General features: G+C 42.5%; 1 protein-coding gene across 6 annotated transcripts in view; it reads right to left on the reverse strand.

Moving 5' to 3' along the window:
- Positions 1 to 19,256, reverse strand: part of KMT2E (lysine methyltransferase 2E (inactive)) — a 157,504-nt gene that overhangs the window by 107,418 nt on the left and 30,830 nt on the right. For all 6 annotated transcript variants that reach the window (XM_089685451.1, XM_089685460.1, XM_089685469.1 and 3 more), the window contains exons 2-4: positions 12,907 to 13,091; positions 4,498 to 4,612; positions 2,993 to 3,216 (exon numbers count right to left, since the gene is read on the reverse strand). In XM_089685451.1, the coding sequence (XP_089541577.1) occupies positions 2,993 to 3,216; positions 4,498 to 4,612; positions 12,907 to 12,977 (410 nt within the window). In that variant the 5' untranslated portion in view covers positions 12,978 to 13,091. The remainder of the gene's footprint in view (positions 1 to 2,992; positions 3,217 to 4,497; positions 4,613 to 12,906; positions 13,092 to 19,256) is intronic.

Here is a 19,256-nt window from a genome sequence, read left to right on the forward strand (position 1 = left end):
GTGTTCTTTTGGTGATGTGCAGTGTTTTTGTGCCAAACATGTCTTTTGGAATTATGGCCAAAAAGTTCAACCTTGGTTTCATCAGACCATAAACAAAATTTTCCCCACATGCTTTTGGGGGATTTCAGATGTGTTTTTGCAAACTTTAGCCAGGCTTGGATGTTTTCCTTCATAAGAAAAGGCTTCCATCTTGCCACTCTACCCCATAGCCCAGACATATGAAGAATGCGGGACATTGTTGTCACATGTACCACACAGCCAGTACTTGCCAGATATTCCTGCAGCTCCTTTAATGTTGCTGTAGGCCTCTTGGCAGCCTCCCAGACCATTGTTCTTCTCATCTTTTAATCAATTTTGTAGGGATTTACAGTTCTTGCTAATGTCACAGTTGTGCCATATTTTCTCCACTTGATGACTGTCTTCACTGTGTTTCATGGTATATATTTAATGCCCTGGAAATTCTTTTGTATCCTTCTAATACCTTTTAACAATGAGATCCCTCTGATGCTTTGGAAGCTCTCTGTGGGCCATGGCTTTTGCTGTAGGATGCGACTAAGAAAATGTCAGGAAAGACTTACTAGAACAACTGAACTTTATTTGGGGTTAATCAGAGGCACTTTAAAAAATGATGGCAGGTGTGTACTTGGCTTCTATTTAACATGATTTTGAATGTGATTGCTGAATTCTGAACACAGCTACATCCCCAGTTATAAGAGGGTGGCACACTTATGCAACCACATTAATTTTAGTTTCTTATGTTTATTCCCCCCCACCCTAAAAAATTTCAGTTTGCTTTTCAATTGAGTTGTACAGTTTTTAGGTCACATTAAAAAAAAGGAGGAAAAAGTTCTCAAATTATTTATTTTTGTCTAATTTTTTTACATCACAGCAACTGGCATTTTACCAAGGGTAAAACAAATGAAAGTATCACGCTGCTAGCATAAATAAATACACCTAAATATACGAACAAAAACGTGACTGATAGTCCCAAAAAATTATAAAAAACAGAATAAATGCAATTCTTCAAAAAAAAAAAAAAAATATATATATATATATAAATAAGTGAAATATCTGTGCATCCCTCCATGGACATGCCTCCCCAGACCATCACTGACCCACCACCAAAAAACGGTCGCTGAATGATGTTACAAGCCATATAAAACATTCACGTCTGTCACATGTGCTCAGAGTGAACCTGCTCGCATCTGTGAAAAGCACAGGGTGCCAGTGGCGGACCTGCCAATTCTGGTGTTCAATAGCAAATGTCAATCGAGCTCTATGGTGCAGGGCAACAAGCACAGGGCCCACTAGAGGACGTCAGGCCCTCAGGCCACCCTCATGAAGTCTGTTTCTGATTGTCTGGTCAGAGACATTCACACCAGTGGCCTGCTGGAGGTCATTTTGTAGGGCTCTGGCAGCGCTCATCCTGTTTCTCCTTGCACAAAGGAGCAGATACCGGTCCTGCTGATGGGTTAAAGACCTTCTACAGCCAAATCCAGCTCTCCTTGAGTAACTGCCTGTCTCCTGGAATCTCCTCCATGCTCTTGAGACGGTGCTGGGAGACACAGCAAATCTTCTGGCAATGGCACATATTGATGTGCCATCCTGTAGAAACTAGACTGCCTGTGCAACCTCTGTAGGGTCCAGGTATCGCCTCAGGCTACCAGTAGTGTCACTGACCCTAGCCAATTGCAAAACTAGTGAAAAACAGAAAAAAGGGAAAAAAATGTCAGTGGCCTCCACCTGTAAAACCATTCCTGTTTTAGAGGTTGTCTCATTGTTGCACATCTAGTTCACCTGTTAATTTAATTAACACCAAAGCAGCTGAAACTGATTAACAACCCCCTCTGCTACTTAAGTGACCAGATCAATATCCCAGGAGTTTAATTGACTTGATATAATCTGATTAAAAAAAGTGTTCCTTTTATGTAATCTACACTGCTCAAAAAAATTAAATTACTTAAAGCGATTGTAAACCCTCACCTTGTAAAACAATTCACTCAGTTTAAAATAGAAATGAAAGGCAAAACAATTGTGTATAGGATACAAAAAAAAAACAAAAAAAACAAAACATTATATTTTTTTTCCTGTTTTATAAGAGATCACATTTCCTCTGTTCTCAGCTGCATAAGAGCTGAGGGAAGGAAAAAAAAAGCAGCACACTGATCTTCCCAGCGAAAGGCTGTGCAGGGGGTGTCGGGCAATTCTGATAATTGGAGAGTAGGCAGAGTTCCCAGCATAGCCAGCCAACTGATCACAATTTGCCCTCATGCTTAGTATAGTCAGTTTTTTAAAGCGGTAGTAAACCTTGCCTATATATATATATATATATATATATATATATATATATATATATATATATATATATATATATATATATATATATATATATATATATATAATTTAAAAAAAATTTATTTCAAATCAGCTGCAAGGCAATTGCATAATGTGATAGTATGCATCGCATACTAGTACATTACGAAATGCTTACCTTAGAACTAAGCCCTCCAGCGATGCGCTATCAACACTGACAGGGCTTCCATCTTCACCCGGTCTTCCTACCATGTTCGTGGGCTGCGGCAGCATGAATGGCCGAGCCGCAAGTGCACGGGAGTCATGGGCCAAGGCACAGTGCTCTTAAGGAACAGCATGGTCTGAGGTTCCTTCAGAGCGCATGCACCAGCTGCCAAAAGAGCGAATATCTCCTAAACGGTGCACGTTTAAGAGATATTAATTTTACCTACAGTTAAGCTTTATTATAAGATTGCCTGTAGGTAAAAATCACAAACCAGACTTTAGTACCACTTTAATAGGAAAGCAGAGGGACTGGCAGGAACACCAGGGATTGCACACAAAAGGAAGCAACACAAAGAAAGGATACTTTTTCATATCAGTACAAGGCACATATCAGGAATATGAAATGTTGAGTTTACATATTCTTTAATGCTCAAACAAAAATGTAACATATATACTGCCTAGAGTTTTAACATACCTGCATTTGTCACAACAAATCATATAACCGTCATCATGGGTGAAACCACAAATACATCGAGTGACATCTGACCCATAACTTCCATCTTCAGATGTGCTGATGGTTGTAGCACTGGAAGTCTCATCAAAGTGAGGAGTAGTAAATATGCTCACTTCATTCTTAACAAGAACAGGAGGTGGAGATGCAGGAGGCGTTGGTGGAGGGCGAGCACCATAGTTGTGATCCTATTAAATTTCAACAAAAACATGAAAAACGTGATACATTTTGTTCATTAAAAGCTCATATGCCATGTATAACTTGGCTATCAAAAGCATGCCTGTTTGTAGAATGGGCTGAAAATAGAAACGTGAATTGATGCAGTGATGTTGAGTGAAGAAGTTAGTCTGTGCAGTTGTGAACAAGGAAGTATGTGTTTGGGGCAACAGTAGTACAAGCATAAAAGTATGTGTTGGTGCAGTAAACAGGCAGTGGTGGAAGGATCACTCCACCTACACAATGCCTCTGTGGATATGCGCTGTTGGCCATGTCCACCACCATGATGGACAAAAGGCAAGAGCCTAGGTCCGCATGTGCCCTTTCAGTGAGCTGACTGGTTCTGCAGGGATGACCCACTGCGTAGTGCAGCATCTCTGTGAGGCAATGTATCGAGAAGGTCAAGTCAGTAGGGCAGGCAGCGCTTACCTTACCAACTTCAAAGGTTACCCGTCAAACACAGCCAAAGCCACACCAGCCCAAGCCTAAAAGTGGAAAGCTGAGCTTTTCTGCCTCCGCCCACCGCCCCACCCCCTCTGCTGCCACATTTTGGCACCTTTTGGGTGAGGGAGTCGGTACCTGGTTTTACAGGTATCTGCTACCACATCTGGCTCAGTTCACTGCAGGGGAAGGGGGTAATAAAGTGTCTCTAAAATTTCCTTCTTCATACTAAATCCACACTCTAAAAATAAAAACTAATTGGACAGCTGAATTCATAGGTGGTGGGGCTTGACACCCAGAAGGGCCAGGGTCAAACAGCAGCTAGGATCCAAGAGGCTCCAAGGGGACTACGCTTTAGCAGCCTTAGGCAGCATTTGTGAAACATATACAGTTCCATCATCCACAATTCAGTAACATATGCACTTACTCCCTACAATCAATTGCTCTAGTATCATTGTTGGTGGAATAGCATCTATCAACTGTTGATAAGCCTTACAGTGAGTGGCTGGGCATAGTGGTAATCCATTTCAAAGCTTTCCCACATTAAAAACAGCTTCCTTTGTGTCCAGTAAATTGTTTGGAAGTGGATATATGTCACCGTACAGAGAGCACAGGGGAAGCTGGGTCCCATGTCCTAGCAGCATGCAGTGGTGATCTTTGAAGAAGAAAACAGTGGAGGGAGCTTAAGGGCAAGACATCAGAATCGGCTGCCAGGAGACCATTTCCACTTACGATGGAAAGCAGGATGTGGCAAACTTTGATTTCAGCATCACATGCACACAATTATAAATCGGTATGATATTAATACTTACCGCATAAGGCAAGCCAATATAACTGTGAGAATGGTGAGAACTGCTGGTATATAAATGGTGTGGATAACTATTTGACTTTTCAACTACAACAGGGCTTGCTTCTACAGATTCAGGTCTAAAGGAAAGAGAAAAATACATTCTGAATGATATAGAATATGTAACATACTTAAAGCAAACTTGGCATAGATACACAAACTGGCAAAACCCAGAAACAGGCACCAAGAAGGGGCTGTTCGCTGTTTGCCATCTTCAGAACAGTCTTTGTAAACCAGGGATGTCCCATACATCGTTCTCTTATATAGTCACCAACCTAAATGTTGGTGCTGTTCCATCGGCCCTGGGAGGTGCCCACATGGCAGTATCTGACATAGTGGAAAGCACACAAATAAATCTAGGCAAATGAATAGTACTAATCCATTCCCATTATTAAATCACATTAGCACAGAGAAAAGGTAGGCTATTTGATTCAAGCGATACTAAAGCTTTGCTTGATTTCTCATTGCTGGACCAAGATTGGGTTCAGGTGAATATTTAGAAAGGGGGGGGGGGGGGGAGGTAGGTTTTTTTTAACCTTAAAGCAGAGGATGCGTTAAGCTAAAACTCTTTTACCTTAACACCCACTTTCAGCTGCAAGAGAACTCCAGCCAAAAGTCAACCTCTCAATTTGTTCCAGCGACTATTATCACCAAATGCAAGGCAAAAACCCCAACATTTTGAATGGTGACCAAAACAGGAATGGAGTGTAAATCTTCCAAAGGGGACATTAGTTCTGAGGACGCTAGTGACTACCTGGGATGTCCTCATTTCCATGTTGCAGCTAAGGGACTGAAAGTGAAAGGAAATCAACCCAATTGGAACACACACCCACGTTTTAAACACTCTCCAAAATGAAGAGGAAATTTTGACTTGCCTGTAAAATTCCTTTTTGGAGTGACGCACAGGACACAAGGCTGCAGTCATAGGTCATGGGACATACACCTAGGGGTAGGCAACAAAATGGCAAACTGACAGGCCTACAAAAGCAAGCGCAAGAACCTGAACAGAGAAAAAAAAAAAACGCTTGAAGCAGCTTGCGGCTGAAACTCGCAATCAGCTGAAGCCTGAACACCCACCTGGTAAAACCTAGAGAACATATGAACAGAGGACCGTGTGGAAGCCCTGAAGAGACAAGAATAGATCTGGTGGAATGAGAACTGACAGGGAAAAGAGGAACTTGTTACCCTGAAGGTGTAAGCCCTGGAAACATTCTCTAATCTACCTGGCAATGAGGCAGCAAGAGGCAGGATGTGGCCAAAAGAGCTTGCAGAAAGGACAAAAAAAAAAACCTGTCTTGCAAAAAGAATCTGACCCTACTAGCCTTGACAACATCTAAGCATGTTGCCTAAAATCCTCATCGAGGTAAAACCTTGTGCAGCAGCAGACACAGCTTACAAGAAATGGCTTCCAGCTCAGAAACAAGCTTAACAGACGTAATAGCTACTAGAAAGGCAACCTTACATGTGAGGTCCCCCAAAGGCCCGTTTTACACAGGCTGCAGCTTGTATAAGCAGTGTGAACTGCCAGCTTTTTTAAAGCATTTGCAGAGCTTTCAGCAAGCTTTTGAGGAGTAGCATACAGCTCCAGTTTGTAAATGCTGAACACAAATCTTAATAGGGGCACTGGCTGTCACTTTAAAGAAGCTGCTAGCAGCTTCTTTAAAGTGACTGGAAAATATTATATATAGATCTTAATGGTAGTGCTGACAAACAGGAGCTGAAGGGCGCTTTAAAGGCTTACAGAAAGCTGCTGATAACTTGACAAAAGCTTGCTGAAACTGTCATAAAAGCTTACTGTTCACACTGCTCTCATACAAGCTGAAGCCTCTATGTAACAGGTCAAAAGGGATATAACTGATAGGCTGAAAGTGGAAAGAGGGGCTCTGTGGAGCACAGAGAGCAGTAGGTTCAGATCCCAGAGTAAAACAGAATATTAAATGGAGGCATTAATATGTTCAACTTCCTTAACAAAAGTCTGAATTTGGGCCTGCGAAGCAAAGAGGTTTCTTGAAAAAAATGGATAAAGCAAAAACCTGTCCCTTGAGGGTAGTCAGGGTCAGACTTGGGTCAATTATGGATTGACAAAAGGCCAAGAAATTAACAGTATAATTGAAGGTCTACCCTCGCAAGCGAAAGCATACCTTCCATGTGTGATGGGAGATCTTGCAGGAGAGAGAGATTACTCTTAAAAAGGATCATTTCACCTTTTGTAACAGGTCACACCCATATTCAGGGTATAACATGTTCCGATGTGACTGGTCTCCTGCACAACCCCCCCCCCTCCCCATGCCTGCTCTGAAAGCTAGCAGGGGATCTTCTCCCTCCTTGCTAGCTGTCGCAATTTAAAAAAAAAAAAAAAAAAAAAGCGTGGCCGTACAGGGCTCTGCCCACCCGTGTCATTCACAGTATGCTGTAAATGGGAAAACTACAAGTCCCAGCAGCCTTTGCGACTGTTGGCTTGTAGTTTTCAATGAACTACCATGGCACTCAACAGCGCCGTGGTAGTCCCTTGAGCCTTCCCATCAGTAATATCTGCTTGCTCGTTTGTTGAATAATATTCAAACAAATCCCAGAACCCTTTAATGTAGAAGACAAACACTATTCAGGAAACTTGTAATAGGGGAGGCTCCAGTAATGGTCTAATACAGGGTAAAGCGGTCTTACTTGCCCATGTCACCGTTTCCTATAAAAGGTCCAAGCTTTATCCACCACAGTGGGCATACTTCTGGAGGGGTCCATAGGAATGGACTTTGGCCCTGGACCCACATAGCACCCTGTGGCTAACTACATATGTTGCACTACGTCCCAAGCTCAGCGGGTCAAGCAGGATTCAGCATCTGGAGCAACATTACAGACCATCCCCAAAGCGTGGGGTCTGGGTTCAACTCCCAAAGCTTTACAGAGGTTGAACTGATCCGAATGCATTTCTACTTTCTGAAAGTGAGGCTGGCAACACATAATACAATTTTCTTGTACAAGTTTAGGTTTACCAAATCCATATAAGATACGAGATCAAACCGAAACTCTCTCAATTTGTATGCACAATTTCCCTTTGGGATGAATAAAGTATTCTGAACCAGGCAGGCCCTTGCACTACATAGTAGATAAAGCTAAAGGAAATTGAACAAGAAAATTGTATAATGGATGGCCAGCTCGAAGCTTTGATTGACAAATCCAAAGTAAAATAAGCATAGAAAGATTTTTCCATAAGAGAAAAATGACCCTTAACCTAAGGGCAGCAGCAAAAAACAGGTCTCATGGGAGGTAGGGTTATAGGGTTATGCCCAGGGGGCGTGTCCAGTAAGACTTTGCCAGTCTTCAATCGTTAATAGAAGGTAGCAGCCTAAAACCCAGGGTCTATGAAAATCAAGCCTGCATCCTAAGTGTTGGGTTTTTTTTTGACAGTCTCTTTAGGGCCCATAGAGGCTTGCTTGGGATCTGAAGACTCGGGCACTGCTAGACAGATATTTTTGCTCTGCTTCCATCAATGAGTCTACAGTGGAGAGCAGTTGGCGAGAAGCCATAGTTTGGGTCTCATAAAATGGAGGTGTTGAAAAATCCTATGCAGCCTCCACTACATTGTCTGCATCTCTTTCACTATCCTCCATTATATCCTGAATCACATTAGAAGGCTCCATCTTTGATTCATGAATAGAAATTGAGGTGGGGGTGGGAGGTAGTGTAGTATTTTTGGCGTCTGAAAACCGAAGGTTCTAAAGGCCTGGTTCACACCTATGCAGTTTGCTTTTGATCCGTTTCTGTTGCGCATTTTGCGTTTTTTAATGCATTGTTCTTTTTAATACTTTTTTTGGCCAATTTGTTGTTGGGAAAATGCAAAACGCATTAAAAACGTACTACGTGCGTTTTTTTTAATTATCTCCATTGAAGTCTATTGAACCAAAAACACACAGTTTTGAGTGTAAAAAAAGTCTCTGACCCTTTCCAAGAACTCAGCAGCTGAAAAAAGCATAGCTGTGAATGTGTTCCATAGGAAACCATATTAAATGGACTGAAGTGCATTTCTGAAAAAAATCACATAGGTGTGAACCAGGCCTAGAAGTGCGCAAACCTTCCAAAGGAGAAGTGAGGAGTGCAACCCTTAACGGCAAATGCCAGAACAATCACCTGTGGAATCCAACAAGAATAGCAGGAGACACTCCATGATCAAAAGAGAATCCAGCCTCTGGAAAGAGGCCGTAGCAAGCAGGCACACACCACATCTAAGGAGTGCAACGACCATGGACACCATGGATACAAGGAAGGCAGGACAATGTCCTCATCCTGGTGAAAATCCGACACCGCCTTCAGAGGACAGGAAGGGAATGGTGGGTGAGGCATCAACAGCGGGAACCCGCAGGACTGACCACCCCAGGGAAAACCTGTGCCCCAAAAAGTGTCCGGGGAGAGAAGGGAGGGAGCACTACTTACTGATCCAGCGGAGCGTGCGGGTAGGGCTTCCATGACAGATCTTCCTCTACACAAAAGTGGGGAGGGTGGAATGGGGAGGGGGGGGGGGGTTGTCAGCCAGGGTAACAGTGAAAACAAACTCCAGTCATGTGTGTCCCTGCAATACATCTGTTTAACTCACTAGCCGTCCTGGTCCAGAATGAGGCTGTAGCAGCCGACCCAGCACATAGCTAAAGGTCTGCATGCGCTCACTAGCCAGACTGGGCTGACAACTGGATCTGGATTATTTTATACCAGCTAGGACAGCCCATAGGCATTGCTGTGCTTTTTTTCTGCCTAGTGTCCTACTCCTGGAAGTGGCGCTATAGACCCTATTGTCAATAAACAGAAGAGCGGTTTCCTTTTGTCAGATAGGTACAAGTAATGTGGCCTGAGAGGAAGCTAAAATAGGGGGGGGCTAGTGGTTTGATATGACATTGTTCTGGGACAAGGGGACAACTATACACCAAGCAGTGTTTTGCATTTCATGTAAGCCATCAGAGTGCATGTTACTCAGCTCTTTTGTCAAATCTCCCTTTCACCTATGATTCACCATTACTGAGAGGATCCCTGGTGGGGTACCCACAAAATGGATGCAGAGGAGGGTTTTTTGTGCCCAGAAAACAGCAGCCACGATAACCCAAGTACTGACTGATACTTTGTAACTGAAGGTAACAGAGTGCAGCAAAGACACAGCCAACATGGTGTGCACCTTTTATGGCTGCTAAGGCAGACAGGAGTTAATCAGCCAGAAAGGCAGAAGGAGAAAGAAAACCAAATTTAAAACGAATTGTAAATGTCTATGGCACCACAATTCATCAGCCAGATATAATAGGGAGTAGCACAATAAAGTGAATAGCTCCACCACCTATCCAGCCACATGCATTCTAAAGCACTGTAGGTTGTGCATAACCAGGAACAGTTCAAATTAAAATTACAGAGAAATCCTGTCATACCTTGCCTATGTTGCAGTGGCAGACAATTGTCCAGGCCTCACTTGTTACAGGGCATACCCTTGAAAGCATCTTCATGGTAACGAGAGAAGGACCACAGCTCTGAACCTGTATAGCGTCATGTGGCTAACTACACTCATTGCAACAATGTGCCAAACTGAACACTTAGAGCAGAATCCAGTGCCTGAAGTGAAACATTACAGGCCAGTGCCACTTCATTGGTGTTCGGTTACAGTCCGGAAAGTAAACACCAAGGGTTACCAATCTGGATAGCCCAGGGCAAGAAGTAGTCAAATCTTGATAAAGAGTCTGCATAAAAAGAATTGGTCTAACCACTTGCCCTGCAGAGGATTTACCACCATTCCTGACCAGGCCATTGTTTGCGATACGGTGCTGCATTACTTTAAACTGACAATTGAAATTTACCGTATTTTTCGCTCCATAAGACGCACTTTTTTCCCCCCAGAAAAGGGGGGAAAATGTCAGTGCATCTTATGGAGCGAATGTAAAGCGGCCGGTCCGGTATTTCTGCCGCCACCATGTCAGAATATCAGGCAGGCCGCTTAGCTCTTCTCTCCTGCAGGGCCTTACCTGTTCCTCGCTCCAGTGCTGCAGTCTTCCCGAGGCAGCTTCTGTGGCAGCCGGGTGCCCACTGCGCCTGTGCAAGAAGCGCCGCGCTTTGTGAATGGTCCGGTGTCTTCTGGGACACATGACAGGTCCCAGAAGGCTCCGGGCCATTCACAAAGCGCAGCGCTTCTCGCGCATGCGCAGTGGGCACCCAGCTGTCACAGAAGCCGCCGCGAGAAGAAGGACGGACAACTCCGTGGAAGTGGGTACCTGTCAAATTCAGGTACCCACTCCCCCTCCCTCCCCAAAGGTACGCAGTCTCTGGTAATCTCCTTTACTGTCTGCAGTCTCTGGTTATCCCCTGCACTATGTCTGCAGTCTCTGGTCATCTCCTGTACTATGTCCGCAATCTCTGGCCATCTCTTGTACTGTGTCCGCAGTCTCTGGTCATCTCCTGTACTATGTCCGCAGTCTCTGGTCATCCCCTGTACTGTGTCCGCAGTCTCCGGTCATCCCCTGTACTGTGTCCGCAGTCTCTTGTCATCCCCTGTACTGTGTCCGCAGTCTCTGGTCATCCCCTGTACTGTGTCCGCAGTCTCTGGTCATCCCCTGCACTGTGTCCGCAGTCTCTGGTCATCCCCTGCACTGTGTCCGCAGTCTCTGGTCATCCCCTGTACTGTGTCCGCAGTCTCTGGTCATCCCCTGCACTGTGTCCGCAGTCTCTGGTCATCCCCTGCACTGTGTCCGCAGTCTCTGGCCATCCCCTGTACTATGTCCGCAGTCTCTGGCCATCTCCTGTACTGTGTCCGCAGTCTCTGGTCATCCCCTGTATTGTGTACGCAGTCTCTGGCCATCTCCTGTACTGTGTCCGCAGTCCATTGGATCAGAATATTTTTTTTCTTGTTTTTCTCCTCTAAAACCTAGGTGCGTCTTATGGTCAGGTGCGTCTTATGGAGCGAAAAATACGGTAAGTCCTTTTTTCTGACAAATAGAGCTTTTTTTCGGTGGTATTTGATAGACTGTGCGTTGTTTATTGTTTGCACTATAAACAAAAAAAACCCCGACAATTTTGAGAGGAAAAAAAAAACGAATTTTGTCAAATTTAGGCCAAAATGTATTCTGCCACATGTCTTTGCTAAAAAAAATTCCCAATACATGTAAATTAATTGGTTACGTGAAAGTTATAGCATTTACAAATGGCGATATAGATACTGGATTTTTTCTTTTAATTTTTATTAGTAATGGTGGTGATCAGCGACTTTTAGCGGGACTGCAATGGGCATTTTGACACTGGGGGGGAACTGCGTGATTTTGGGCACCCCTGCCGCCCTGTAGCAGTATTTTTGCTATTAGGGCAGAGGGGAAGCAGTTTTAAAAGAAAATAACGTCTCAAAAAAGTCCATCACCTTAAAAAAATAAAAATAAAAAAATAAAAACTGGAGTCTCAAAGTGGATGGGACTATATATGCATGCAGTAGGGAGACCCTAGCAAAGTTAATTGCCAGTCTCCACTCACTTGAAGCTAGCCTGCATATAATCCATGGTCTATGACTGCAGCCGTGTCCTGTATGATGATAACATTTTGCCTTAAAGTAGATCTCCAGCTTTTTAGTGAAGTTTAAACGGTTTGTTTGGGCCAAGTTGGTTCAAATGAACTATTACTTCCACCAACAGATGCAGTGGCTGGGAGTACTGTAAGAAAACAGTATTCAGCCTCATCTATATACAGTTCTGTGTTCTGGCAGCAGGACGAAAGCTTCCCGCTTCCGAAATAAAATCATAAAATCGAGCAGGCTGCGCAATGTTCGGCCATTCACAAGAAGCTTTGAATTCTATGAATGAACAAAAGGTTCCTCTGTTTGGCTAAGGCAGAGATAGCAATCGTAATCCACCCACCTTAGCTAATCAGAGGATGATTTGTATTCAATCATAGAATACAAAGCTTCTTCTGAATGGATGAGCAGCACGCAGGTCAATTCAATTTTGCTCCATGTGCAGGATGGAACATTCTCATTCTGCTGCCAGAACACAGTTGTATACTCTGTATGTAGCCTCGGCTAGATAGTTTATATAGTGCTCACAGCCGGATCTGTAGTGAACTTTTTTTTTTTTCCCCCACCAAGGTGAGGCGATTGGGTTGGCCGCTCCCAGAAGGGCTAGCAGGCAGAGGTAACTATTTCAATCTCATCTGTTATTGCCATGTAGCCATCAGGGAGCTGTCTTTCACTTCCCACCCACAGACAATAAGATGAGGGTTATTATCTTCCCACATGGAGGAAAAAACCCAATAGTGATAGTTTCACATTATATTCACGTTTGTCAGGAGATCTAATTTAACAAGTGTTAATATTAAAGGACTTAAAGCACATTTATACCAAAAAAAAACAAACAAAAATAAACAAACTTACTCTGAACCTGCAGCCATTTCTAAATATGGAGTTTCTGTTGTTTTAACCCGCAAAGGGACCACAATGCTCATGACGTTCGCTTCTGATAAATTCGATTACTATGGAGTCCTCTGCATCGGGATCCAAAACACTGGGGCATGCCAGCCACAGTGCTCATTGCAAACATCTAAGTGCATCCACAAACCCTAATACAAAGCAGAAACATACAAGATTTAGTTAGCTGGAGATATAAAAAGTTATACATTTTATTGTAGTACAAAAAAAGTTTTACTGTGCAATGAACATAGATCATCAAGCATACAAGAGCATCACATTTTAACATTTATCACTGTACTACCCATGGTTAAGGGGGGGTGGTGGCGGAGTCCAGCCAATCATAGACTGTTCCAACCTTGGCTGGTTCAGCAGGGACTTGTCAGGATTTGAACCATATATGGGCAGACTGAATGTACCCAAGTTGATCCATCGATGAACTTGGGTACAACCAGCCTGTCAGGTTCTACGCGTGATTGTTGCTAGTGGTCATCACTATGTTCATTCACCTGGCAGGGGCTGCTCCCCCTGCCCCGAACCCCCCCCGCGAGAACACAACAGTGCTGTGGGAGGGATTCCCCTGTCCCTCTCCCTCCTCAAATCAACAAAAATGATGGCTCCCACTGCTATCAATCTTCCCTGTGAGGAAGAAGAAAGCCACTGCTCTCAGGCACAGAGCTGGATAGATAGGGCTCAGTTAAGTATAAGGAGGTAGCTGGGGGGGTTCCTGCAGAGAAGGATTTTTACCTTAATGGAGAGAATACATTAGGGTAAAAATCCTTAAGCCTTTATAACGACTTTAATTATTGGTAAGCTGCAGTTGCAGTATATTAAAGTGGAAGAAAAGCCCATTACTAACTATTCCTAAAATGTTCCTTCCCCCCATCATCCTACCGCTCCTGCATACCGTGTACTTTTTTTTTACTATGCTCCGGTCACATCATCCTATAGCTCTGGGCTCCGCTGTCAGTGAACAGACTGCAGCAGAGGAGAGAAGGGAGTGGTAACAATGGCTGGACCATGGGTGACATCACGGCTCTCGGAATTCACCATCATTGTCGAGCACTAACTTACACAGGGGAGCCAGAGCTGCAGGGTCACGTTACCAAACCAGGATATGCAGAATAGGTAGGATGAGGAGGGAAGGAACATTTTAAGAATAGTTAGTGTTAGGCTTTTTTTCAACTATACATTTTTCCTTTTGGGCTTAATACTGCTTTAACCACTTGCCATCCTGAGGATTTACCCCCCTAATGACCAGGCCTCTTTGTGCTATTCGGCACTGCACTAATTCAACTGATAATTGCGCGGTCAAGCAATGTTGTACCCAAACTAAATTTACGTGTTTTTTTTTTTTTACACAAATAGAGCTTTCTTTTGGTGGTATGTGATCACCTGTGCGCTTTGTATTTTTCAAATTATAAACAAAAAAGACCAAAAATTTTGAAGAAAAACTAGATTTTTTATTTTTGGTTATAAAAAAAAATATATCGTAAACGCAAAAGCTAGTCATAAATTTAGGCAAAATGTATTCTGCTACGTTTTTGGTACATAAAAAAAAAAAAATCCCAATAAGTGTATATTGATTGCTTTGAGTGAAAGTTATAGTGTCCAAACTATGGTATAGATAATGGAATTCACACAACTTATACTTTCTGACTGCCCATCACATTTCTTGAGGTGCTAAAATACCAGGACAGTACTACCCCCCCTCCCCCCCCCCCCCCATTGACCCCTTTTCGGAAAGAAGACACCCTAAGATATCTGCTGAGAGGCATATTGAATCCATGGAAGATTTATTTTTTTCCCCATGTTTTTGGAAAATGAATTTTTTTTTTTTTTTTTTTTTACACAAAGTTGTCATTTAAATTATACATTTCTCACACAAGCCATGGGTATATGTGGAATTACACCCCAAAATACATTCTGCTACTTCTAACGTGTGGGGACACCACGTGAGACTTTTGGGGAGCCTAGCCACATACAGGAGCCTGAAATCCAATGACCACTTAGAAAGCCTGAAGGTGCGTAACTTCCTCATTTCACTTTCTCACTACCTATCACAGTTTCGGAGGCCCTAAATACCATGATAGCACCAAACCCCCCAAATGATCCCTTTTTGGAAAGTAGACACCCCAAGGAATTTAAAAAAAAAAAAAGAGGCATGGTGAGTATTTTGCATATCTCATTTTTTCTCACAAGGTTTTGAAAATATATATGTTTGTTTTCTTTCTTCATTTTCCAAACATTTGTGGTAACAAACAAGATTTGCAAAATACTCACCATGCTTATCAAATTCTTTGGGGTGTCTACTTTCCAAAAAGGGGTCATTTGGTGCTGTCCTGGCATTTCAGGGCTTCCGAAACTGAGATAGGTAGTCAGGAAGTGTAATGAGGAAAAAAAGCCCTTTAAAAGTCTGATGGTGCTTATTGGATTTTGGGGTCCTGGTACTTGGCTAGACTGCCAAAAAGTATCTGAAGTATACCATGTGGTACCCCCATACTCGGGAGAAGTAGCAGAATGTATTTTGGGGAGCAATTCCACATATACCCATGGCACGTGTGAACAATAAATCATTTAAGTTGCAGTTTTGTGTAAAAAAATAAAAATAAATTATTTTTTTTGTCATTTTCTAAAAACCTTTGGTAAAAAACAATTCTTTTATTGACTCAGCATGTCTTTGAGCAAATAGTTTGGGGTGTCTACTTTCCAAAAAGGGGTCGTTTTGGGGGGTGGGGGCGTTTTATGCCCAGCATTAGAAGTTTATGCCACACATCACTCACTCTTCCAACCACCTGCAGACCAAGCCTTATCTGACACTTTTTGCTCACATGAAAAAAAAAAAACACAGTATTTTTTTTTACTCGGAAATTACTTTGACTTTTTTTAAAGCAGACACCCTAGTGAATAAAATGGTGGGTGCTGCAATTTTTTATGTCACATAGTACTCGCGCAGTGATCTTTCAAACACAATTTTTAAAAAAAAACTTTTTTTTTACTTTTAATGCACAAAAACACAATATATTGGCTAATTATTTGGTAAAATATAAAAATAGGATGGTATGCCGAGTAAATAGATACCAAACATTACATGCATTAAAACTGCGCATGCCCCATGCAATGGCGACAAACTGCATACATTTTTTATATCCATGGGCAACAATTTAAAAGTCTTTACGAGCTACCATTTTAGATTTACAGAGGAGGTCTAGTGCTAGAATTACTGCCCTTGATCTGACGTTCGCGGTGATGCCTCACGTGCATGGTGCACCCGCAGTTTACATACCGGCACAGGGTCACGGGGGATGGGTTTTTGCGAAGGTTTTTTTTTTTTTTTTTTTTTTTTTTAAAGGCCAATTTTCAGCTTTTAGCGCTGTCGCACTTTGAATGACAATTGTGCGGTCATGCAAAACTGTATCCATATGAAATTTTTATAGGTGGTATTTAATCACCGCTGAGTGTTTTTTATTTTTTGCTAAAATAAAAACAAAAAAAACCTGAAACTTTAAAAAAAAAAAAAAAAAAAAAAAAAAAACACACACAACACGCACTTTTCTTTGTTTCTGTTATAAAATTTTGCAAATAAATAACATTTCTTCATAAATTTACATCAAAATGTATTCTGCTACATTCCTTTGGTGAAAATAATTGAATTTGTATTTTTTTTTCAAATGTTTCGATTCTTTATTAAATTTTTTCTTTCTTTTTTACCATTTTATTTTTCAGCACACTGTGACCAAAGTAATACAATGTTACCATAACATTGAACAACTCTGGGCAAGTGATCAGGATTTTTTTTTTTTTTTTAATACATTATGATTGCCAATACCAATGTATTTCATTGAAATTTGCAACCACTGTTACTTGATGAAACTGATTGTCTTTTGTCCTTCGGGACTAATGGGGCAACATATCAGATATACTGTATATGTGAGGGCTACCCTCACCACATATATGTATGAACAATAAATGCGGTTATATAAATCGTATGTGTGAAAAACGGGGAAAATATTTGTAATGAAGAAATATATTTCCCATTCTGACATCAGGTAATAAATGTCGGTAAGTCCTAATTATAAAATAGTAATATATGAGTCAAATTATGATGATGTAGGTACAGGGAACAGTAATAGACATCCCAGACCATTACCCTTTTATCCACAATATAAAAACCATGTTGCCCCATTAGTCCCAAAGGGAAGACTACTACCGATAGTACGGGCATTAATTTATCATCTTGTCTGAGTGGTTATCCTTCAGGTTTACATCAGAGTGTACGTTTCTGCTTGTATACCGCCAACAATATGGCGCTGAGATGCGCGCGCACATGCCGAGGATAGGGGAAATAACTTTGGTTCCTGTGATCTACGGCAAAATGGCGCCGATGCACTGCGTATGCGCCGATAGTCGGCAAAATGGCGGGCGCGATAAGCGCAAGTGCCATTCCTCATTATAAATAGACAGAGCCAGACGTCTCCTGCTGTAAGCCCTGTTACCCTACGACTACGTGTATCGCATGAAACGCGTTAGAGAGGCTACAGCAACTGGACGTCTAGCCACCGCTGGTGGCCATCCTGATTTCCATATATATGGTCAGTGTTTTTAAACTTTGTAATTTTGGTTGTGCACTTTCTTTGATGGAATAAAGTTCCCTACAGTATCACGCTATGTGGTCTCCTTTATCGGTTCTTCTTTATGAGGACCATCCACAGAGGCTGCACTAAGGGTGACCCCTAATGGTGATACGCATCAAGGACCCCTGAATATTCCATGCAGATGTGACTGGGAAGTGTACTCTATCCTGACATGTTCTGGGAGGCGGATGACCATAGTTACACCTGTTGAGATAGGTTATATCTCTAATGCGTGTTTACACGCACTTCTGGTAAGTGCGCAATTCATTCATTTTGGATCATTTACCACCTGGACTAACTCCACGCAAGCATATCGGGATCATACAGGATCCTCACGTGGTCAATCTACTTGGGACTTTTTATGCACTATACTCACCTAATTGGTGACATCACTTACTCACATTATTAATATGTACTGGTTGATTCCTACGCTTGATTTGTCATTGCTCAACATCATTGCCTACACATTGATGATATGATACTAATTATCCAGGTTGCATAGTTCGTTAATTCTGCACATTCTCATTGCGCTGCACACCTTTATATTGATATTTATATTGGAGGGTTTTGTTTGGTTGCCTCTTTGGTGTTCCAGCGGCTCCCTCTCTTTATAGACAGCACTCGCATATTCACTCTTTAATTTATAGACTGTAGTTTTGTTTGCAATACACTGATCACTGTGATGTGCTCGCTCCGCACCTCCTCCATTCATAAAAAGCTTAAGACCACTTGCCTACCGGGCCACTTACAGTGAGGAACAGAAGCATTAGAACACCCTGCGATTTTGCAAGTTCTCCCACTTAGAAATCATGGAGGGGTCTGAAATTCACATTGGAGGTGTATTCCCACCCAGACAATAAAAAAAAACAAAAAAAAAAAAAAACAGGAAATCACATTGTATGATTTTTTAAGAATTTGTCTTGCACTGCTGAACATAAGTATTTGAACACCTAAGAAACAGCAAGAATTCTGGCTCTCAAAGACCTGTTACTGTGCCTTTAAAAAGTCCACCTCTACTCCACTCATTAATCTTAGTAGCACCTGTCTGAGCTCTTTAAAGACACCTGTCCACCCCACAGTCAGATGCCAACTACTACCATGGACAAGACCAAAGAGCTGTCAAAAGACACCAGAGACAAAATTGAGGACCTCCACAAGGCTGGAAAGGGCTACGGGGCAGTTGCCAAGCAGCTTGGTGAAAACAGATCAACTGTTGGACCAATTGTTAGAAAATAGAAGAGGCTAAGGACGACTGTCAGTCTCCCTCGGACTTGGGCTCCATGCAAGATCTCACCTCGTGGGGTATCACTGATAAGAAAGCTCAGGAAGCAGCCCAGAACTACAAGGGAAGAGCTGGTCAATGACATGAGGAGAGCTGGGACCACAGTTTCAAAGGTCACTGTCGGTAGAACACTACGCCGTCATGGTTTCAAATCATGCATTGCACGGAAGGTTCCCCTGCTCAAGTCATCACATGTCCAGGCCCGTCTGAAGTTTGCCAATGACCATCTGGATGATCCAGAGGAGGCATGGGAGAAAGTCATGTGGCCAGATGAAACCAAAGTACAACTTTTTGGTCTAAACTTCACTCGTCGTGTTTGGAGGAAAAAGGATGAGTTGCATCCCAAGAACACAATCCCTACTGTGAAACATGGGGGTGGTAACATCATGCTTTGGGGGTGC

This window comes from Staurois parvus, unplaced genomic scaffold, assembly GCF_062004578.1.
Source record: "Staurois parvus isolate SC_StPar_1 unplaced genomic scaffold, SC_StPar_1.0 ptg000019l, whole genome shotgun sequence".
Classification (NCBI taxonomy): Eukaryota; Metazoa; Chordata; class Amphibia; order Anura; family Ranidae; genus Staurois; species Staurois parvus.